We start from the raw sequence: 23,981 nt of genomic DNA on the forward strand, positions 1-23,981 counted from the left end.
ACACGGTGGAGCTTGTAACATTACACAGTTCAATGATTGTTTGGAAATGACCACATTAAATCGGAATGAAAAATCCAAACAAATGCAATAAAACAATTACACATGATAATTGCATACAAATTAGACTGTTGGCTGTCTCACAAACTGTTGTATGCTATATTGAAAGATGGCCACATTCAAATGGTTCTCCCAATTATAACCACACAAATAAGATGGTTACATAATGGTTTTCACACAGGACTAATACTGAAAGGCTAAGGTAATTTGATTGGTAAGTCCAGCAGAAAGTATTCACAGGATTTGGCTCAAGATCAGAGTTTACCTGAGCTCAGAAAGGTTTCTTCACAATACGTTGCATCCAAGTTACCTCATGACATGCTGCATACATGGGACAAAGAGTAAACACAGCAAGTTACCTTTAAAAAGGCTCTGTTTTATTGGATTACAGCAGACAACTGGTTTTTGAAAAGAGTAAGCAGGATATTGGTATAAGTGGAGTATTTCTTGTTATACAGTGCCTTCGGAAAGTATTCAGACCCCTTGACTTTCCCCATTTTGTTAAGTTACAGCCTTCTAAAATTGATTATTCCTCCCCCCCCTTGATCTACACACAATACCCCATAATGAGAATGTAAAAACAGGTACATTTTTGCTAATTAAAAGACCTGAAATATCATATTTACATAAGTATTCAGACCCTTTACTCAGTACTTTGTTGAAGCACCTTCGGCAGGGATTACAGCCTCAAGTCTTCTTGGGTATGACACTACAGGCTAGGCATGACACTACAGGCTAGGCACACCTGTATTTGGGGAGTTTCTCCCATTCTTCTCTGCAGATACTCTCAAGCTCTGCTAGGTTGGATGGGGAGTGTTGCTGCGCAGCTATTTTCAGAGATGTTCAAATCGGGTTCAAGTCCGGGCTCTGGCGGGACCACTCAAAGACATTCAGAGACTTGTCCCGAAGACACTCTTGCGTTGTCTTGGCTGTGTGCTTAGGGGCATTGTCCTGTTGGAAGGTGAACCTACACCCTAGTTGGAGGTCCTGAGCATGTTTTCATCAAGGATCTCTCGATACTTTGCTCTGTTCATCTTTGCCTTGATCCTGACTAGTCTCCCAGTCCTTGCTACTGAAAAACATCCAAAGCATTATGCTGCCAACACCATGCATCACCGTAGGGATGGTGCCAAGTTTCTGACAGACATGACACTTGGCATTGAGGCCAAAGAGTTGAATCTTGGTTTCATCAGTCCAGAGAATCTTGATTCTCATGGTCTGAGAGTCTTTAGGTGCCTTTTGGCAAACTCCAAGCAGGCTGCCATGTGCCTTTTACTGAGGAGTGGCTTCCATCTGGCCCCTCTACCATATAGGCCTGATTGGTGGAATGCTGCAGAGATGGGAGAACCTTCCAGAAAGACAACCATCTCCACAGAGGAACTCTGGAGCTCTTTCAGAGTGACCCTCGGTTTCTTGGTCACCTTCCTGACCAAGGCCCTTCTCCCCTGATTGCTCAGTTTGGCTGGGCGGCCAGCTCTAGGAAGAGTCTTGGTGATTCAAAACTTCTTCCATTTAAGAATGATGTAGGCCACTGTGTTCTTGGAGACCTTCAATGCTGCAGAAATGTTTTGGTACCCTTCCCCAGATCTGTAGCTCGACACAATCCTGTCTCGGCGCTCTATGGACAATTCCTTCGACCTCATGGCTTGGTTTTTGTTCTGACATGCACTGTGAACTGTGGGACCTTATATAGATCGGTGTGTTCCTTTCCAAATCATGTCCAATCAATTGAATTTATCACAGGTGGAATCCAATCAAGTTGAAGAAACATCTCAAGGATGACCAACGGAAACGCGATGCACCTGCACCCAATTTCGAGTCGCATAGCAAAGGGTCTGAGTACTTAAGTAAATAAGGTTTTTCCTATTTTTTATTTTAATACATTTGCAAACATTTCTAAAAACCTGTTTTCGCTTTGTCATTATGGGGTACTGTGTGCAGATTACTGTAATGTTTTAGAATAAGGCTGTAATGTAACAAAATGTGGAAAAAGTCAAGGGGTCTGAATACTTTCTCGAAGGCACTGTATGTCTTGACCATGACACTAAAGCGGTACATAAAGAGCTTGTATTGGTTTGTTTCTAATGTCAGAATGGAACTAGCACTACTACTATTAAGTCAACATGTACGTAGGTATAAAGGCTATTACAGATGTGTATGTTCATTTGCAGGACAACAAATAAATCAAATAGAGAAAGAGATTAGAATATAATGCAGGCAGCATGATTCTGGATTTGTTTCAATGTGATTATTTCTTTCTGGTTTTGCCACTGACCGTTTCTTTTCTCTAACAATGATCCACAACATCACTTGGTCAAACAAGCATGTTCCTTACCAGAGTGCAGGCTGGCTTAGAGTCCAGGGAGTACAATAGCACTTCAGAACAGTAAATAGTTTGATTTGATATAAGTCCACCTGACAGGAGGGAACTGCAACGGAAGTTCAGCATTGGAAAACTGACTGAAGTATTGCCAACGGTTGTAGTGGTTCATGGTGTTTCATTACAAAATGTAGGACAGACCACTAAGATCAGCTGGAGCGAAAAAAAGGGGCAAGTTGCTCCCATTATAAAATGTAACAAAATTCCCCCAAAATTGTACAAATCTGTAGCAACACAGAAAAAATATATTTACAAGAACCCTTTTTTTAAAAGTGTAATAATGCAGCAAATCCAGCTTTGGCACTCAACGATCACCACCTGGTCAGTGCTTCAGGCACACATTCAGTGCACTGTGCCTTCTACCTCATCCTAAATCACACACAACATTACCACCATGTTTTTGAAAACGTTCTACAAAGTTAACTCAACCTTGAGGAAATGTTGGGCACAAACTGGGATGGAACAAGCAAGAAATTATTTGTTCAGAAAATACAATATTCAATAATTAAACTCTTTCCTTTTCAGCTCCTGTGGGCAACTGACAGTGGCAACTGTTCTCACCTGCAAGGAAGAAAAATGGTCCCGTTATTACATTTTACACAATTGGAATAACACTTTCACAAGAGCCCTGATAATTCCCAAAAGGGATTAAAATGCTATTCTACTGCCAACAGTCAGGGCTCTCAGTGCCTTGGTCCCATTAGTAACTAGGACACGTTGTGAAATGCAGCTACTACGGTAAGAAAAACATGCCCTATTCTAGTGGCAGCAGGTAGCCTAGCAGTTAAGAGGTTGGGCCAGTAACCAAAGGGTTGCTGGTTCGAATCCCCAAGCCGACTAGGTTATAAGTCTTTCAATGTGCCCTTGAGCAAGGCACTTAACCTGAATTGCTCCTGTAAGTCGCTCTGGATAAAAGCGTCTGCTAAATGACTAAAATGTAAATGTCTACAAAACTAATAAATTACGTTCGATACACTTTCTTACCCTTTATCCAGTCACCCTTCCAGAAGCATCCTCCATCATCCTGTCTTTGTCCGAGACCAGCTCCTTAGCACCCATGCGTGCATCCTTCCCCTTGGTTTCCTCCATCCAGCTCCCAAACCCCTCTCGACTGCCTCCATTTTGGCCACAATTCTGGCTGATATCAGATGTGTTTTGTCTCAATTTGCTGGCAAACCATTCCTTGATCTCCTGGCTGCTAAGACTGGCATGCTCCGTTAGCCTCCCAATATCCTCCACCTTGGGTGCCTTTACTTCCTGGTAGCGCTGGATTATGCTGAAAGCATTCTCTGTGCTCAGTAGCGCCCCCTCGCCATTTTGCCCACTGCTGTTCAGTTTATGGAAAAACTCCATCCACTCCAAGGTCCCACTCTTCAGTGCTGACCTACTGTCCTTGAACCAGCGGACGATTTCTGTGCGAGCCAGGCCTGTCTGAGCTTCAAGCTGATTGTATTCTTCAGGGGAAGGCCACCGAGTTTGTGCAAAAACATCCTTGAGAAGAGCCAAGGATTTGCTGTCTAGAGGCACTGAGCAAGTGGTGGTGGGGGCAATGATGGCAAAGGGAGAGCTTCTTGGATGGCCACCTTGCTTGCGCACACCATTCAGCGGTCCGTGTTGTTGCTGACGCTTCTCAATGTTGAGTCTCTTTGAGCCCATGGAGTTTAGAAGAGCTTGTTCAAGGTTGTCACGCAGTGCCCGGCGCTCTAAAAACCAGCTGTCAATTTCCTCCCGTGACAGTTCGGTTGAAGTCACTAGATTGTCAACGTCATTGTATGTTGGAGAGCTGTTTCTCTGGAAGTTCTCTTCTAGAATCTTCAACTGCTCAGAAGTCTTCCCTTTCATTCTCTCCAAGAGTGGAAATTGAGTCTGTACTGATTTTTGCTGCTCTGGTTTCGATGCTAGCTCATTGTACAACTGTAGAATGCCGTTCTGTGCATAAGGCCCTTGGTCATGAACCCACTTTGCATCCCCACGAGAGACACCATTCGCTTCCCCAAGAGGGGTGAGCACTTTGTCCTCTGAGAGACGTCCTCTGACATATCCGGCCTTCATCTCTGTTATTTGCGTTTTTGTTTTCTTGCCGTCTTGGGAAAAGCTAGGGAGTTGGAACGGGCCCTTGAGGGGAGTCCACACTGACTGGATTATTGTTGGCCTCCTCACTTGAGGGGCAATGAGAGGGGGTGAGATTGGTAACTTTAAGTCCGAAGCCAATAGAGAGTGGGTGATTGGAAGTTTGTCTTTGGAAACTAATGAACGAGGAGGCAGCATGTAACTCTTGAATTGAGGGGTGACAATAGGTCTCTTCATCTTAGGGAAGACTGGAGAAGGTGCCATTGGCAGCTTGTTTTTGGTGTTCACAAGTGGAGTGGCCAAGGGCAGTTTTCCTTTAGAAGCCATGAGAGGTACTGCCGAGGACCTCTTCATCTCCGAGGCGATAATAGGAAGTGCTACAGATCTCTTTAATTCTGGGGGCACTGGGGGTGGGGCCATTGGAAGTCTCTCTTTTTGTGGAACTGGAGGAGGGGCCATTAGTATCTTCTCCTTTGGGTATTCTGCAGGGGCCGCCATGGGGCGCTTTAATTCTGGGGCGAATGAAGGAGTTGTCAGGGGTCGCTTGAGAGGTTGCACATAACTGGCTACAGTCACTGCAACAGGAGCACAGGTCATGGTTGATCCATTAGCAATACTTGTCAGTACTAGACTAGACTGCCCAAAGCTTGTCTGAATAAGGGGCTGGGTGGCTTTGGCAGGCTGAGAGATTGGGGTAGGCAGAACGGTGAAGGTCTGATGTATGGGTGGGATGGAGCCATTAAACATTTTCTTCCTGGCTTCCTCAACTTCCTCTGGTGACCAGGTGATGCCTTGCTTTAGCCGTTGGGTAGTGAACCACACCTTTATTTGCTCCTCTGGGTGCTTAGACGCAGCAGTTAGCCAGGACAGCTCAGCATGGGTTGGGTAAGGGAATTTGTTAAAAGATGTCATTAGGGTTAGGTTATTGTCCAGTGAAGGATTATATTTGGTGGAGTTCAGAGGAACAGCAATTGTTGGTACAGAACAGAAGTTGGGTGGTCTTTGAAGCAATGGCATTACATACGAGAGCCCTTGAATGATTGTTGGTTCAGGGATGATCATTGTGCCGTTTATGTTCACAGCTGTGATTTGATCTTTTGGGATAAAGTTTTCCAACCTCTTCTCCAAATCATTCCCTTGGTAGAGGGACTGTATGTTGTCCATGTTTGGCTTTCCGATATTCACCGTAATTGGTTTGCTCGGTGGAAAAGTGACAAAGCCGTTACCACCTTGTCCGTCTACAGTATTGCAGAGAACTGAATTGGTCTTGCCTTCGATTGTCTGCTCCAAGATAGTCTGGTTATTTACTTTTACCCTCTTGAACTTGAAGTTGGTCTCTCCAGGGTGTTGGGTCTCATTGTGGTCTGTAAGAGAGTCAAACTTTTTGGTGCTGAAGTTGCACACGGCACACAGGTAGAGGGGGTTGAGTATGACATTGGGGTGACTGGAGTCTACGTGCTCTTTGAAGTCGTTGAGGTTCTGGGTGGAGAAAGGACAGTATTTGCACTCATAACCTCCATGCTGCCTCAGCTGGGGCATAGGATCAGCTTCCGCCACAACTTTTGCTTCAATCTCACTTCCTAGATCTTCTATAGTGCCTTGTAAGGTATGTTCTTGATTTTCCACAGACTCTGAAGACCCATTTCTAGTCACATTGGCAGTGGACACTTCCATTTCTTCAGAGTCATCCTGCTCCATTTTGTCACTAACCCGGATCATGCAGGGGGTGGAGGATTTCCTGCGACTGGACATTGCTGGTGACTGATGTGGGATGTTATTTGGGTCAGGGGGAGGGTAAGTCTCCAGTGTTTGAAGAAGACCCTGCTCCTCTACTGTCCTGGGTAGTGCAGTGGTGTCTCCTGCTGACCTTGGATGTCAGCTCCCGTGTGCGGCTTCATGAGAGTTCATCACAGATGGCATTCACCTAGAATAAAAGGGAAAAATAGGAAATGTTAAAGGGGCAGTTGAAAAAAAGCTGAGGGATGGGGTTGGAGAAATGTAACCACTCTCAAACTCATAGAGCTATGGATGCAAGGATTGACCATCCATTTAAACATGTTTTGAGGCTATAGTGTTTGTTTACAAACAATGGAGTAAAACAAGCTTATATTTTGGGTTCTCATGGAGTGTGACAGTTAAACTAAGTTCATGAGGCATTTCTAAGTTATGTACCCATTGATGCTTGAAGAATAGATCATTAAAGTCCAAAAATGTATGGAGCAACTACAGATTGGCCCTTTAATACTGACATAACCTTTTATTTTCACTCTTGTAAAACTAGTTCAAAACTATAGCTAATCTAATCTGGAAAAACAGTAGGTCTATAAATTCAACATATAATTCAATATCTACAGAGAGTGGGCCTAAAATGCAGTACTGAGGTGTGACTTTCAGTACAAAGTTTAACAGCAAAGGAAATCCTTATATCGTTTGAAGCCAGACTGACATTCACACAAACTCAAAAGTGGAGAAGTTTTTGAGTACCGAAAGAGTCTCATTCAGGCATTCTGAAGCGTAACATGTACGCCAATATGAGCACAAAGCAGAAGATAAACTAGGCCATGGCCTGAGTGTGAGTGAGACCGTTGTGATGGGGGGAGGAAGGGAGAGAAAATCTAAGACACATGATAACCTATTTATCTAATAATGACAGTATTACAAACCTTAGTGTATTAGCCATTTTAAGTCATTAAACCAAACTATCACTTTTAGCTTTGTCGTTTTAATAATTAAACTTCTACGCTACATGCAATGGTCCTACCCAAGCTAGCCTACACTTACTAAATTATTACAATAATTAGGCCTACAGTACAACTACATTTTATTACCAACAAGCTGAACTAATTGCCTCTAGTTTTTTTGTTCAGCTTAATAGACAAAAGTATAATTATGATCTGCACAGGATTGGTACATCCGAACATCACACCTGCGGGACAGGTACAGGATGGCAACAACAACTGCCAGAGTTACACCAGTAATGCACAATCCCTCCATCAGTGCTCAGACTGTCCGCAATAGGCTGAGAGAGGCTGGACTGAGGGCTTGTAGGCCTGTTGTAAGGCAGGTCCTTACCAGACATCACCTGCAACAACGTCGCCTATGGGAACAAACCCACCGTCGCTGGACCAGACAGGACTGGCAAAAGGTGCTCTTCACTGACGAGTCGCGGTTGTGTCTCACCAGGGGTGATGGTCGGATTCATGTTTATCGTCGAAGGAATGAGCGTTACACCGAGGCCTGTACTCTGGAGCGGGATCGATTTGGAGGTGGAGGGTCCGTCATGGTCTGGGACGATGTGTCACAGCATCATCGGACTGAGCTTGTTGTCATTGGTGGCAATCTCAATGCTGTGCGTTACAGGGAAGACATCTTCCTCCCTCATGTGGTACCCTTCCTGCAGGCTCATCCTGACATGACCCTCCAGCATGACAATGCCACCAGCCATACTGCTCGTTCTGTGCGTGATTTCCTGCAAGACAGGAATGTCATGGCCAGCGAAGAGCTCGGATCTCAATCCCATTGAGCACGTCTGGGACCTGTTGGATCGGAGGGTGAGGACTAAGGCCATTCCCCCCCAGAAATGTCCGGGAACTTGCAGGTGCCTTGGTGGAAGAGCTGGGTAACATCTCACAGCAAGACCTGGCAAATCTGGTGCAGTCTATGAGGAAGAGATGCACTGCAGTACTTAATGCAGCCAGATACTGACTGTTACTTTTGATTTTGACCCCCCCTTTGTTCAGGGACACTATTCAAAATCTGTTAGTCACAAGTCTGGAATTTGTTCAGTTTATGTCTCAGTTATTGAATCTTGTTATGTTCACAAATATTTACACATGTTAAGTTGCTGAAAATAAACGCAGTTGACAGTGAAGAGGACTTTTGTTTTTTTGCTGAGTTTGTATTCAGTAGCACCATGAGACGCATGACAAAAAGCATTGATCAATCATTCATTATCCACACAGGGCCTGAAACAGTAATTAGGCTACATAGTGTTAATGTGCCTAAAGGTGCACGACACACCAAGACAGGGCCATATGACTGCCTTCCTGAAGTTTGCATACAGTATTTACTATTCATGTGACGCAGAAGAAAAAAAACATGTTTTTAAAATGGAACTGACAGATGTAGGCCAATATTCAGTAATCAAAAGGAATATTGTTAATTGTAAAAAGCTCAGCAACAGTGTCCTCAGCTCTAGGTCTGTCAATATGCCGGGCAGCAGGGATTATGCTGTCTTGCACCTTAAGAATGCAACATGCCAGGCATCTCATCACCTCTACCTAAACAACAATCTATGACATGGCCACAATTGTCTTTTCTTTTAAATATGGAAGGTTGTTCGAACACACTTGCCTCACAAATATTATCCAGCCTCAAAGGCACGCTCAATTCTACCCAAACTTGAATTGTCATGCCCATATTGCCCAGAACTGAATGAACTAAAACATTAATAAATAATTATGTCAGTCCTCCCTCATAAATGAAATAGATTCAGTGGCTCCTTATTAAAAACGAGAAGAAAAAAATCTAAAATAATTAAAGACTGCCTTCATTGCCATGGTGTCACTATGGCAACAGCCAAGGCAGCGAGGTGCCTTTCTGCTACCTCACACCGCTGCATATTAACGATTTCTTCTCACAGGTGCTAATTAGGCGAGGGGGGCTGCGGTCGAGCGGAGCTGGGGCCAGCCACAGTGAACAGCGTGTGGCGAAGGGTCCTCCGCGAACCCCGTCGGGAAGATCCATTCCGGCTGATCCGTGACGCTCGCCCGGGTAGGCCTTCGCCACGGAGGCGGCAGGGCTGGGCTGATCAAACATGCATGAGCCTGTCTGTCTCGTGTCCTCTGGCAACTCTTAAAGCGCCAGTCAGCCACGGGGGACATAAGCCGGCCTCCAGACTGCCTGGGATATGACTTAAACCTCATCTGTGCATACTGGCCGATTAACTCACTTCATAAATGGTGGCAACACTGACTGCCTAAAATCAGGGCAAGACAACTCCCACTAAAATCTGGGCAAGACAATTCCCTCTAAAGGCGGCTGACAGTGACATATGCCAGGGATGTTCAGGGTTCTATACAGTGGAAAAGACTAGTGCTGAAGATTTCTAAAATGGTGCGTTGAACTTTTCCGGTGCCAGTTCAGAGAACAAACGCAATGCATCATCGTGGATGATCAATGTCCTGTACAGCCAGAGCAGACTGTGTAAAACCCCAGAGGCAGCCTCTACTAAGTCACATACACGCAGCCCTGCGGTCAGCTCTCTCAAATCACAACAGAGAAAACGACAGACAGAGAAAGTAAGAGGGGAGAGGGGAGAGAGGAAAAACAACAAAAAAGAGTGACCGAGTCAATCTGACCATGACATGTAGGGCTCAAACAAATTTCACAAGTGGATCATGGCATGTGATTGACTGTAGGCTAATTAGTAACACAAAAGGAACTTCCTAGTTACTATAAAACTGTGATTATCAACACCAGTAAGGATAAGGATTCATATAGGATGTAGGCAGCACTTCCTAAAGACAACAAGGCATAATTTGTCCTCAAATGAATGCAGGTTCATTCAGAGACAATGTTCTTAGTTAGAAGTTGTCCTCAAAGCTCAGAGAGCATCATGCAATCCTAACAAGCAGTTCTAGAAAGGATCATGTTTTATTTTCCTGTGTAGAGTAATTTCCATATCAAAAGGTGGTGACTGACTGACATGCAATATCAAAGTCCTCAAATAGTGCAATGCACTGAGGAAACGTTGCATGTGTCTGATTTCAAAAGCATGTTAAGTACAAGCTCATCGGCTAAATCTTGCTCTATTTGGTTAAACGTTTTAAGAACTGCTTTGCCAGTGAGAGGAGACTAAACCCAAATAACAGAGCAGCTCATCTCAATGAGACAGAAGAATTTGAATGAGCACAGAATTAATTTAAATCTCATCAGGCCGCCCTTTAATACCTTATCAGTTCTGCATGGAGACAGAGGTAATTGCATTAGTCCCCCTTTGGTGTTTCGTAAGTCAGTGTAGCCTAATTGAAGTGGTTAGACAGTTACCTTCTAGGGGAAGAGCTCATGGGAAGTTATGCACTGTGCTGTTGTCTCTGGCAACATAGGTCGGGTTTAATATCTTCACACAGTGTAGAACTAACTGTACATTATATACAGACTCCCACAAACCCAAAGCGCTACGAGTCAAATACAACAAAAAACAAATTATACAACACAAATGCAGTCATGCAATGTACACTACACAAATATAGTGTAGGCTAATCCATATTATTATGTAAGGATGTAATAAAAAATAAAAAAAAACAGTATTTCCCCATAGCTATATAAATGTTAGGGAAAAGTCTGTGGCAGCATCAGTGTGTAAGGGCGATTCCAAACAACTCCTACAACGTTCAATCATTACGCTCAGATTGATGCCCCTGAAACTTTGATGGCAGATTTGGGTCCAGGCTACTGGGGTTTAATTCTCCTCAGACGGCCATGGGACTGGCATGTTGCTATGGAAACTGCCAAACCGGAGATAAGAGTGATTCAATCTCCTCCAAGACCTTTTGATGGCAATTGTTACGCTCCGTTTGAATTTAGAGATGTAAGGGTCTTCTTTTTCATACTTTTGAAGGACATTTATGTAGATTTAGATTCGGAGTATAATGGTCAAATTTTGGGCCAACGATAATCTGGTGACTAATATTCCTATTCCTTGTCCTTCGTCGTGATTATTCACATTTATTCTCCTGCGAATATGTCTCAAACTAATGTCTGACTGTCTCTTAGTTCATGAAAACATCTCTAAACTTGGTCTTTGAAATAAACTACAAACTAAACCACAGAGACGAACACAAGATCAGACAAAGGATTAGAAGTATGTTTTTAGGCAGGATCCCGTCCCGCCCACCTGTGAATAAAAGGGACGAGACCACATGACATCCACAGGGACTGCTGTTCTCTGAGAACAGAGGACTCCATCTTGTCTGCAAACTCCACACATTAAAGACATTTATTTCAAAAACGCCAGCCAAGCAGGGAAATAGTTTGGCTGCACATCCTGTGCTGCTTGTTTAAGCTCCGATCTGGAAAACGTTTCTCCCCCCCCCCCCATGCTTTCCTCCTTACACCCCTGCAGACAAAGAAACCATTGATCCTTACATTGTGGTAAAGCAGGGTTTGTGGTCACTCTAAACAATGGCAAAAACGCAGGAAATGGTTTTCTGCTGACCACTGAACTGCGGATGAAAGGCTAAAACGTCCAGCGACTCAAAATAAAAGGTTGGAGCTCACTTATGAAAAGTTATGAAACAATACATTAGCCCATTAAAGTGTGATGCTGATAAACCGTGGTGGAGAAACCATTCATTTGTATATGTGTAAACAGAATGAGAAAAGAGCTACGTAAAGGACAGGAGCACAAGTGTGTGTGAGAGAGCTGGAAGGGGTATGTGCTGAATAACTGTGTGGTGGCCAGCTGCTTCTCTACATGTGGGGATGTCCAGCAGGAACTGGATCCAGTGGAGCGGCAGACTCCCATGGCTTCTTTCCCAGAGAGTTTAGAGGCAAAGCAACGTTGACGGATCCGAGGGGGTGTCTGTGGGGGGGGTGGGGGGGGTGGGGGGAGGTCTGATGGAGACAAGGGGGAAGGAGTGGGCTGAGTTTTCGGCTGTTGTTCGACAGCAAATACGTATCTTTTGCCAGACACATGGTCTAAGGTACAAAACGGTATCAGAACTCGTAGTAGTTCAAATGGGGACAACAGAATCTTCAGGCAGGCCTAAATGTTTCTTTTTAGACAAATTAAGAGACTTGTCTGTTTAAAATTATAATGTCCATCCAACAACGTATGCATGTAGGATTCATGCGAGATCAAGTCACAAACACTGTCCATGCACAAGTGAGACAGCAGACGTAAGTGAATAATGAGAGCAGTTAAAAATATAGCTAAACAATGGCAAACAAAGTATGGAGGAGAGCGGAATTAAGCCTCCCATGTACCCAGGACAAGCACACAGGTGAGACTCAAGGAGAAGCACAACATAGATCACTTGATGCCACAGAACCAATTGGAGAAAGCATCTGGCATTAACAAGGTGTGCTTGTCATCTTGTTGAAGTGATAAGGGAAAATTCTTCACTGCAGATATGTTTATATACACTGTGTACAAAACATTAGGAACACCTGCTCTTTCCATGACAGACTGACCAGGTGAAAGCTATGATCCCTTATTGATGTCACTTAAAATCAGTGTAGATGAAGGGGAGGAGATATGTTAAAGAAGGATTTTTAAGCCTTGATACAACTGACACATGGATTGTGTGTGCGTGCCATTCAGAGGGTGAATGGGCAAGAAAAAAGATTTGTGCCTTTGAATGGGTTATGGTAGGTGCCAGGCGCACAGGTTTGTGTCAAGAACTACAACGCAGCAGGGTTTTTCAAGCTGAACAATTTCCCGTGTATCAAGAATGATCCACCACCCAAAGGACATCTAGACAACTGTGGGAAGCATTGGAGTCAACATGGACCAGCATCCCTGTGGAACGCTTGACAGAGTACATGCCCTGACAAATTGAGGCTGTTCTGAGGGCAAAAGGGGGGAGGGTGCAACTCAATATTAAAAGTGGTACACAAGTATGAAAAAATATATATTTATTTAACAGTTCCCTACGTGGCTTTTAAAGTGAGTATTCTTCATGTTTGTATGCGTAGCCGTCTATTATGGCGCTTTGAGTGGGAAGGAATAAAAATGCCCACCCCCTTGATGAATTATTAAATGTGGCCTTGATCAAGGGTACACACAGTAACTCCAGTTGCAGTAGGCAGCAGTGGCTGCTTGTCAGCGATTCGAGAGTCAACTTACCTGGTGACTCAGGACTTGGATTGATTGAAAGGGAAAACGTGCTGGCATGTCAGCTGTTGAAAGACCGGAGATATGGTTCCCAAGTCTAACTATGCACCAAAAATCACTGTTTTCCTGCCAAATATGAATTATTCTATTAGCCCTGGCCAGGTAGGAGACATTACTTGGGTGAACCGCTTTAACCGTGGAGGTCGAGGAGAACTAATGTTGCGAAGTGTGAGACGGATCAAAGACTGTCACTGCAGCGTGATGACCCATGGTGGAGCGTTGTTGCACAAATAAACATACCCCAGATGGGTCTCGCTCCAACATTGAAATAAATACTGTAAAGTGTAATTTGTTATGCGGCCCATTAATTACAGTGGAATTTCAAGTGAGCGCCAAACACAATATTCACTTATCTGTACCAAAAACCATTACTTCTAGTAGATGGGGGAAAAAAACAGACCAGATGGTATATATTGTATGCTTGTTCCCCTGAAAAAGTCTGACACATCTACAATGAATTGTGTGGTGATTACTATATACAGTATTACATTGGTAACACTGAAGTTCCCTTTGCTGCATGTTGAACCATCTGACTAACCATCACAGGGATTTCTCTGCTATCAAAATCCTTGGGCGGGCTGCCTAGGCGTTTTTTCGGGCCACCAAACAGTGTAAAAAAAAATATATATCATTTTCAGGATGGAAAAGCACCTTCAGTCTAAATGACTAAAACCAGATATAAGTATGTAAAAAAGATAATGGACCTAAATATTTTGTAATAATATAATCTTTGAGAACCAACAAAATCACCAAAAAAAGCTAGACAGCCAGGGAGAATCAAAAATTCCAAAAACAATGAATTTGGCAGTTTAGATTTGTTATAAAGTTTGAACAAAATATATAGAATAAGGAAATTAGCTTAAAAACTGAAAACATTGTTCTCAGCTCCATGGATAAACTTCCATGGATAAACTTGTCCACACCGCCAAGACGGGGGCCTCTAAAATGTTCTCAAATTCAGCTGGGCCGACCACGCCCACCACCTTAGCCCCTTTTGATCCAGAAATCCAGTGGAATCCAGTCGAACGAGAGGGGGCTATTGGGTCTGTAGGGACACTTCTGCGCCACATATCCCCCACAGTGCGTTTGTGGTGTGCAAAGAGAATGTCTCTTGAAACAGACAAGTAAAACAGCTCAAATCTAAAACAGAAATACCATACATTTGGAGACTTGTTTATCGAGCTATTAGGCCTAGTTTTAATTGCAGTAACAGCCTGTTACTTTCTCATTGACAAAAAAAGGAAAACCGTACATAGTTAGCTAGCTAGGCAAATAGATGTTTTGAAGTGTTTAAAAAGTAAATGCAGAGAAATGTTTACCATGGGAACTACCTGTGTTAAAATGCAGATTGATCGTTTTTATTTGAATAAATAGCCTGCCCTACTCGATGCATGACTGAGAAGATTAAAATCAGCCAACTAACATGAACTATGCTAGCTAGGAATAGTAGCTAGTATGCAGCTTTGTGCTGTGCATTCTGTTGAGTTTGCTGAATGGAAAATTTGACTTCTGAATTGTTGCATATATTATGTTCAATATGTTTTAGATGAGCAGCTGTTCGCTTTGTTTGTATTTATAGCTATCTATTGTGATATTTACGGTATGTTGAGTGGGCTTAAAGCTGCGTAGCGTGAACGTGGCTTTGCCCATACCACATCCAAGGATGTTCTAAGGATAATATAAATAGAAAACTTGTAAATCTGATGTCAACGAAAGGCAGCGCCGTCTAAAGGGCCGATTTAAACAAGCATAGCAATTACAACAGTAGAGTAGTACCGGTTTCCCCCCTGAGCATCCCGCCCCCACCCGAGTGTTGCCCCGTTGTGAAAGGGCACTCACTGCACTTCCGCAGTAGGGTGGGGCTTCCCTTGGGGGGGGGGGGGGGGGTTGCCTATCTTGCTCCAGTTCCGCCTCCACTCTCTCCAGCTCCTTTTTGGTCTCCGGTCCAGCGGCACTCTGGGTAGTCTCTTCTGGAATCTGAGACGAGACAAGAATGTCAGTGGCGGGGGGGGGGGGGGGGGGGGCAGAGCCCTGCAAAGGCCCTGAAAACTGCACCGCTTTGTGTTTGCCGAAAAATTGAAGGTTGTTACCTTGGAAACGTGCCGAAAGAAAGAGCCGGACAGCTTTGGAAGGTTATTTGAATGACAAACACCACCTGGGATGTATCGTTTCATTGCGCTTGACTTATCAGAATTAATCACATTACAACTTGTCAATGAACGCCGTTAGGAATTAAGTTCATCGCCGATACAGTTAGGCTACTTTAAAAAGTGTGTGCAAGACTGGGTAAAACCAGGACCAGTTTATAACAATCAGCCCAAAGCGATGAAGATGGAATCTGTGTAAAATGGAGCTAGGCAGCAAGCCACATCTTTGCTGCTTATTTCGAAGATGTAACAAACTAACCCAAAATTACAATACACAGTGCATGTTATATAAAATATACCAAAAATGTGTTACAGGATCTCTATGGCAAACAAAAACATAACGTCTTAACATAAACACGCTTAGCCTATGCCGCTCAAATTGCTCATCCATATATTTATATATTCTTATTCCATTCCTTTACTTAGATTTGTGTGTATTAGGCATTTGTTGTGAAATTGTTAGATATTACTTGTTAGATATTGCTGCACTGTCGGAACTAGAAGCACAAGCATTTCACTACACTCGCAATAACATCTGCTAAACACGTGTATGCGAACAATAACATTTGATTTGACATTTACAAAATGGAGTCATCCACCTAGGGCTGGGATGATATATATATATATATATTATAATTTTTTTTTGAAACACGAAACAGAACAAATTCTTTGGTCATTTAAAAAACCTGTGAATGTAAAATATTGTGCGCTATAGCTTGGAAAATAAATGTGTAACTCTGGATGACAACATAATGATTGTTTCCAACATTAGTTTTCCTAAAGAAATTAAATCCGCTTCTTGTTTTGTTTCCTTGCCATGATACTAACGAGTCTCGCGATACTGGTATCGTCCCAGCCTATGATCCACCCCACATGCAGCACTTATGACAAGAGGGGCTGCGGAGCATACAGTACAACCAGAGAGCCACTGAGATGCTACCCCTCAGGATGAGGTCATTGCTACAGACAGAGCACAACAACGCAGCTTTCAAGGGAGCTTAAGCCCAAAGAAGTGACATCATCCGTCCACCTGAAACGACTGCTTAGTCACCAACAGCATAGCATCCACATGTGAACCGCAGCAAGTGGTTGCCACATAGAACTACCTCCTACTCACCACTCAATGAATGTACTGATAAACGAGTAGGCCTATTCAAGGGTATGTCGCTGCAATGAAATTCATTTTCTTTTGGAGAATCAAAATTGACCGTTATTGAATGAAAACCACTGCGCTCTCTCCCCAAGGCTAGGCCTGTGATAACTACCAATAAATATGATGGTCCTGACAGACCCTCCTGTTTGCCAGAATCGACAACCCTGAAGTGAAGGTTCAGCCAAGGAGTACTTTACGCCTACGCCATGTGTTTACTTTTGAGGACACTGTTGGCGGCAGAGTTGAAGAGGAGAACAGTGTAAGGCTGTGTCCAAGCTTATGTCATTTCTGACCCTCAAATGAAGTCTTAAAGCAATAGAGCTGCTTTTGAAGGCAAATTTAGTTGATTATGGTTCTCTTCTCTTACACTGAATCATAATGTGAAATACAAAATGCTTTCGATTGCCAACTGCTGTTGAGAGATATGGCCTACATTTAAGTGTTCGGATTTTCACCATTTCACTAACAATGAGTCACTGAAATAAAAATATTTAGCATATCTTAATTGGTGCTGGCAATTAATTGACTATGGTATTCAAAGCGGGTGAGCAGACAGATCATTTTTGTGTAAACAGAGGTAACTATGCAATGAATGATCTTGGGGAAACTGCAGTAGATGGCTCTACACTACAGCCTCCATGTCTACAGTACAGTAGTTAGGTCCCACATGCAGCTCCCTGGGAAGAAACAGACCCACTTGATTCAGTGAGACAACTGAATGCAAATGCATTTACTGGAGCATTAAATATATTAATCTAATGCAGCAGAAGATTCTACTAGCCTTGGTCATACAAAGTATTTACAGGATAGGTCTACTACACCTTGCTTGTTAGTCTGCAGGGCTGCATATTGCAAAATGGAGTAGGCTATGCGTGTTAACATCCAATTAGGCAAGCCTGGCATAGTGGAGTAGAGCAAGAACCAAGCTGCAGAATTTGAGCACTGGGCTTGTGATTTCCAGCGTTGCACATGCTCAGTTGGGGGGGCTCATCGGAGCACATTGTATTTGCACCACATGACTTGCACAAGTGCATGCTTGCCAAGCAGCTCTCTGGAGCTCACATTAACCAATACTTATGCAAGCAGGAAATTCAAATAAGATGCAGATTAATGAATTCCTTGAGCTTGAACCAAAAATCGAGCAGTACCAGATTTTGCAGAAAAGTTTTCACTAAGGGCTAGTCTGAAGACAAAATGGAAATATCTGTTTTCCTGATAAAAATATTAGACAATACTTAAATCATTCAAAACCAACAAGTAACTGATCAACATAATATACATTTTAAAACTATTAACATCTATCATTGGGCTTACATAATTAAGGCTACAAAAAATAACTACAACAATAATAATATAGACTTACTACTAGTCACTTATCTCACCATATCTGGCCCAGGCTATAGGAGTTTTGAGTCTATTTTTAGTGAGTGCAAACTGAGAAGTCATACAAGGGACAGGGCTACCGGTAATTCAAAGCAGGCCTTAGAGATAACTTAAAAGTAGCCTGAGCCTGACATTGTAGTGCAGGGTTCCCCAATTTGGCCCGCAGGTGGTTTTACTTAGCCCTCCGAATTTTCTGATTTCATTGTTGGACATAAAAATGTAAAAACCAGGAAATTAATTTTAATTTGTAAAATATGTTCAAGTATTTCCACGCATATTAGAGACGTGATCATAAACAAATGTAAGCAAGGTTTGAAATGATTATGTTTCAGTCAAATATGATATCTGTTTGGGCTTCCTGCGGTCAATTTTCAGTCAATAAATGACTTGTACTTATGCTCCGGCTTGCCAACCATCCACTCAAGAAAAAAAAAATTAAGTGTCCCGCGACTGAATCTATACTGAACCAAAATATAAACATGCAGCAATTAATGATTTTACTGAGTTACTGTTAATATAAAGGAAAATCAGTCAACTGAAATAAATGCATTAGGACCTAATCTATGGATTTTACATGACTAGGCAGGGGTGAAGCCATGGGAAGGCCTAGGAGGGCATAAGCAACCCACTGGGGAGCCAGGCTCAGCCAATCAGAATGAGTTTTCCCCACAAAAGGGCTTTGTTACAGACAGAAATACTCAGTTTCATCAGCTGTCTGGGTGACTGGTCTCAGACGACCCCACAGGTAAAGAAGCAGGATGTGGAGGTCCTGGGCTGCGGTTGGGAGGCTGGTTGGACATACTGACAAATTTTCAAAAACAACGTTGGTTTACAATAGAGAAATTAACATTAAATTCTCTGGCAACAGCTTTGGTGGACATTCCGGCAGTCAGCATGCCAATTGCACGCTCCCTCAAAACTTGAGACATATGTGGCATTGTATGACAAAACTGCACGTTTTAGAGTGGCCTTTTGTCCCCAGCACAAGGTGCACCTGTGTAATGAGCATGCTGTTTATCAGCTTCTTGATATACCACCGTCAGGTGGATGGATTATCTTGGCAAAGGAGAAATGTTCAATAACAGAGATGTAAACACATTTGTGCACAAAATCTTAGAAATATGCTTTTTGTGTGCATGGAACATTTCTGGGATCTTTTATTTCAGCTCATGAAACATGGGACCAACACTTTACATGTTGTGTTTATATTTTTGTTCAGTATAGTTGATCAATGTCATAGTGCTTTGTTTACTTGCAAATAAGAAACCATGTAAACCATTTCCAGCTAAACTTTCCCATACAGTAAACCTAATAAGTAAAGTGCAATGAGCTGTGGGCATTGAACTCCACAGTCCAACCAACCTCACAACCATTGTGAACAGAGTGCCCCATGGTGGTGGTGGGGTTATTGTATAGGCAGGCATAAGCTACGGACAATGAACAAAATTGCATTTTATCGATGGTAATTTGAATGCACAGAGATGGTGATGAGATCCTGTGGCCCATTCATCTGCCACCATCACCTCATCTTTCAGCATGATAATGCACAGACCCATGTTGCAAGGATCTGTACACAATTTCTGGAAGCTGAAAATGTCATTCTTCCATGGCCTGCATACTCACCAGACATATCCCCCATTGAGCATGTTTGGGATGCTCTGGATAGACGTGTACAACATCGTGTTCCAGTTTCCGCCAATATCCAGAAACTTTGCACAGCCATTGAAGATGAGTGGGACAACACTCCACAGGCCACAATCAACAGCCTGATCAACTCTATGGAAAGGAAATGTGTCGCGCTGCATGTGGAAAATTGTGGTCACGCCAGAAACTGTCGGGTTCTGAGCCACGCCCCTACTTTTTAAAAAATATATATATATATTTTTTTTAAAGGCATGTGTGACCAGATACATATCTGTAGTCCCAGTCATGTGAAATCCATAGATTAGGGCCTAATGAATGCATTTCAATTAACTGATTTCCTTCTATGAACTGTAACTCAGTAACATCTTTGAAATTCTTCCATGTTGCATTTATAATTTTTATTCAGTAAAATGTATAAAATGAACAAAATCCACTGAGCAGATAGGGCACTTTCTCATAGGAAGGCAAACAGGCAAGTGCTTGAGCACTGGTTGAGCCCTATCTGTGTACGTGCCTGCTCCAGTGGTGTTTCTGCATATTGTATTACTTTTAAACATGAGCTGGTAAAAAAATGTAATTAAAAGAGGAGGACCATGTCTTGCCAGTCACTGGTATAGCAGCGGTTGCGAAAAGCTGTACTGTACTGCCAATGTTGTGTCAGCACTACTGCCCCTGTCTAAAGGCGGATGTACACTACATGATTTTTGGCCACGATTTAGCTTCCCAGACAAGTTTTTGAGATCGGAGATAAAATCCCCATGTCGTTGCCTACTTGGGGCGCACGTCTGTCACCGACGCTCGCTTAATGTGAGTGGGTCAAAGATGCAATCTGAGGGCTACCAAACTCATCTTTGAGAAGTTCCAAACATCAATATATTTTCAAACATGTTTGATTTTATCAGCACAAAATCTGCAATTCTCTTGTAGAGTGAGATCTGCAATGACACATTTTGAGAATGGTGATCAGCAACAGCCAATGAGAGCTTGCCAGAGGAAGCCAGTGAGATGTTTCGCATCACCCAGAATGTGTAGACTCTCGAGCAGGAGCGATGACTACTACTAGTATGCGTTTGTACTTGCCTTTAACCAAAGTGTCAAATTGTTACAGCTCTGAAGATCACGAGCAATGTTATTCAATTCAATATGTTGGCTAGATATTTTAACTCTGTATGGCAAGCATGAATGTCTGACAAAGTTCATGAGGCTGCTTTGAGCCACAGCTCCTAGCTACGTTAAATCTTATCACATCATTGTTTTCCCGAGAAAGCATGGTATCGAGAATCCTCATGACCAAGAGAATCCTCATGACCAAGTGAAGAATCTTGTCGTGTGCGACCATCTCTGTGCCACATCGTTTAGTGTGTGCACCACTACGTTGGCAACACACACAAAAACTACTGGATAGACGGTCGTTTAATGTGAGAGGCTCAGCAATAGGATTTAGAAAGTTGTGTAGTGTTCCCCAGGTTTAAGCTGGACGCAGTGATATCGGTTGGTGTGGATAAAATGCCAGGGCCGAATTCTTGTCCCAGTCCGCCACTGCTGGTGGAATTTACCACACTGCTGTCACCGGGCAGCATAGCCCGCGCTGCCAGTGTGCCACCACCAATCCATACCGCGGAAGGCGTCACCACATTTAACCCATCTGCCTGCCTGGCTGGCTAACTGCTGTAGCAAGAAGCTAGTTTCAACCAGCTACGCGACAAATAAAACCAGAGCTATATAACAGCAGCAAGTAACATTTACAATAACTAATTAGCTATAAGTAACGTTAGCTAGTTACCTAATCCAAATTGTGCCTCTTGTTACACAATACATGTAACTAACGAAAGCACTGTGACAATAAAGAAAGACAAAATATTAACATTGTTAGGTACTGTACGTTTCGCTGGTGACAATAGGAAGGCTGTCTAATATGTAGGATGATTACATTACTGTCCTATAGCTAACTACTATAGTATAAATCCAGAACTTGTCAACAAGCTTGACAAACGGAGGCCGAATTTTAAAATAATGATGGGACTATTTAACGAGTTAGCTAACTATGTAAACAGACATTCTATGGCTAACCAGTTCAGAAGTAGTGTTGAAGCACGACTCTTTGTTTAGCACGTTTTCAAACTTCAGAAGTGAGCTGGGTCGCTAGCTAGCTAGGTGACAAGGCAAGCTAAATGTCTAACACCAATACATTAAGGTGCCCACTTCAAAGGGGCACAAAAAAAGTTAAAACGTCAAACTAAAAATATGTACTTAATTCTAAATTGTTAAATATTTACCTAAACGAAAAGTTAATGTATGTAGTTAAAGGGTAAAGTAGACTTTAAGGTTTTATTGGCATGATTTGATGGCAAGGTGATTCTAATTCAAGTGTGACAGCGCGCGAGTAGTGATGAAAGGGATGTCGCTAGCATAACCACACGAGCTGGGTAAACCAGGCGGCTAGTCTCGCTTGCTACCAAACCGTTTATAACTTCATTTTAGTAATTTATTTGGCCAATATTCTTCACCATTCTTGAAAAACGGTTTAATATAGTATTCTTACCTGCCTAGAGCCTTTTGTTGCTGGGACGATAAACTAGCAGTAAAATTCCCAATTCTAAGTAGTCGGTGGTAACGCGCATATTCCGCTGGTAATTCTAAAGATTCTGGCATAACCTAAAGACAACAGTAAAAAAAAAAAAGAAAAGTCGTCGTTCATGATCTACGACAAAAACCACATGATGTTTTACGTCAGCATATATTTGCATACGACGCCAAAAATATGTTTCAGTCAAGTGCCATGAAAATGTATTTAAAAGTTAGATATGGCAATATACATTTGGCAATTGAAGACATTTGGACAAAATGTCTGAATTCCTCCGGTGAGTGGATTATATTCGAATGCATGTTCAAACATTGACCATACTACATATCAAATAACTTCGTGTGTATACCATAACCTACATAAGAAATAAAGTGTCAAATCTACCCTGAAATACACAATATGAATTCAAGTCATTTTCACATTTTCTCCATTGATTGGTTATATCCAATAAATCTTCATCAATCATGTTTCACTCAGTGGATTCTATGGGTATAGACTGTGCCAAAACGGTTAATTCATAATGTAGACTACCATGCATTGAAATAAGATATAGCAAAAATAAATATAAGGCAGACTAGACTATTTAGACATAATATGAATATTATAAACCTAGCATTAACAATATTATGGGACATCAATCACATTACACATATGTTATATTAAATATATAGACCTAATATGGAAAATTGATTGGCAGGGATGGTCATCAGTGAATATTTACTTTGATGGGAGAAAAGCATCAGCCTATAGCTCAGTGTTTCAACAATATCATTTTGCAATTTATATTGTCTGTGAACTTAATGTACATGACCAAATTCAACATAATAATGCAACATCAATGTCCACTGTCAAGCTGTAGTGAAAACATGACTGATAGCGACATCTTCTGTTCATACGGAGAATAGCAAGCAAGATGTATATACATTTATACAGTACACGCAGCCAAGTCTAGGGATACCACCGTATCATAATATTTGAACTCTTAAAATGTATATTTTGATATAAACAAATTGAAGAGGAGTATGTAGCTGACTGTCACTGATGATTAGGCATTGATACTACAGTATGAATGTGACAAAAACCCCTACAGTCAGTCTTAGGCTACTCCTCTGGATTCAGTGACCTTAAGACCAGGGGTGACATTGAATAAGCAGAGAGGTGGATGACTACACTTTTGATGAAGCACAGGGAGTTGGCCTCTAACTCTTTCTGTTATGATCTGATGAATTACAGAGGGGGGAAATAGGTGTGATAAATTGGGAGAAGAAGTTCTTTGCACTCCACTGCAGCACGGGTTGGCTCTCGTCATGCATAATTCATGAGGCAAAACTGGATCGCCATGGTGTCTGGGCACATTTACATACAAATGAGCTTTGAATTCATTATTTATACACCCCTCTGCTGCTGTCTTCGGCCGGCGTCTTATTCCTCGGCGCCGCTGATGTAGTGGATGCCAATTATAAATGTCACTACACAATACAGTATCAGTGTTATTGTAAGACGAAGGAGTATGTTCTCTGCTAGTGTTTTTTGAGCACTTAATCAAGTTTGTTGAAGTGATCATTTGCCTCCTTGTTTACAGTAACATTGTCAATTTATTGGTGCGTGGAGCAGGTTGAATGCACTGTGTATTTTCTGCACTGTTGCGTCATCAGTCTTTGATA

General features: G+C 42.4%; 1 protein-coding gene across 3 annotated transcripts; it reads right to left on the bottom strand.

Moving 5' to 3' along the window:
- Window positions 1-412: 412 nt before the first annotated feature.
- LOC106588368 (zinc fingers and homeoboxes protein 2) lies at window positions 413-22,424 on the bottom strand. 3 transcript variants are annotated; one of them, XM_045709630.2, is made up of 4 exons: window positions 22,276-22,413; window positions 15,246-15,383; window positions 3,422-6,431; window positions 413-2,998 (listed from the first exon to the last, which is right to left on the bottom strand). In XM_045709630.2, the coding sequence occupies exon 3, from the start codon at window positions 6,257-6,259 to the stop codon at window positions 3,425-3,427; it is 2,835 nt and encodes a 944-aa protein (XP_045565586.2). In that variant the 5' UTR covers window positions 6,260-6,431; window positions 15,246-15,383; window positions 22,276-22,413; the 3' UTR covers window positions 413-2,998; window positions 3,422-3,424. The 3 variants fall into 3 exon arrangements, with proteins under 3 accessions (XP_045565586.2, XP_045565587.2, XP_014032751.2); XM_045709631.2 differs by having other exon boundaries at window positions 15,183-15,383; XM_014177276.3 differs by lacking the exon at window positions 15,246-15,383 and having other exon boundaries at window positions 22,276-22,424.
- Between the last annotated feature and the right edge of the window lie 1,557 nt (window positions 22,425-23,981).

This window comes from Salmo salar, chromosome 27 (genome assembly GCF_965601325.2).
Source record: "Salmo salar chromosome 27, fSalSal1, whole genome shotgun sequence".
Taxonomy (NCBI): Eukaryota; Metazoa; Chordata; class Actinopteri; order Salmoniformes; family Salmonidae; genus Salmo; species Salmo salar.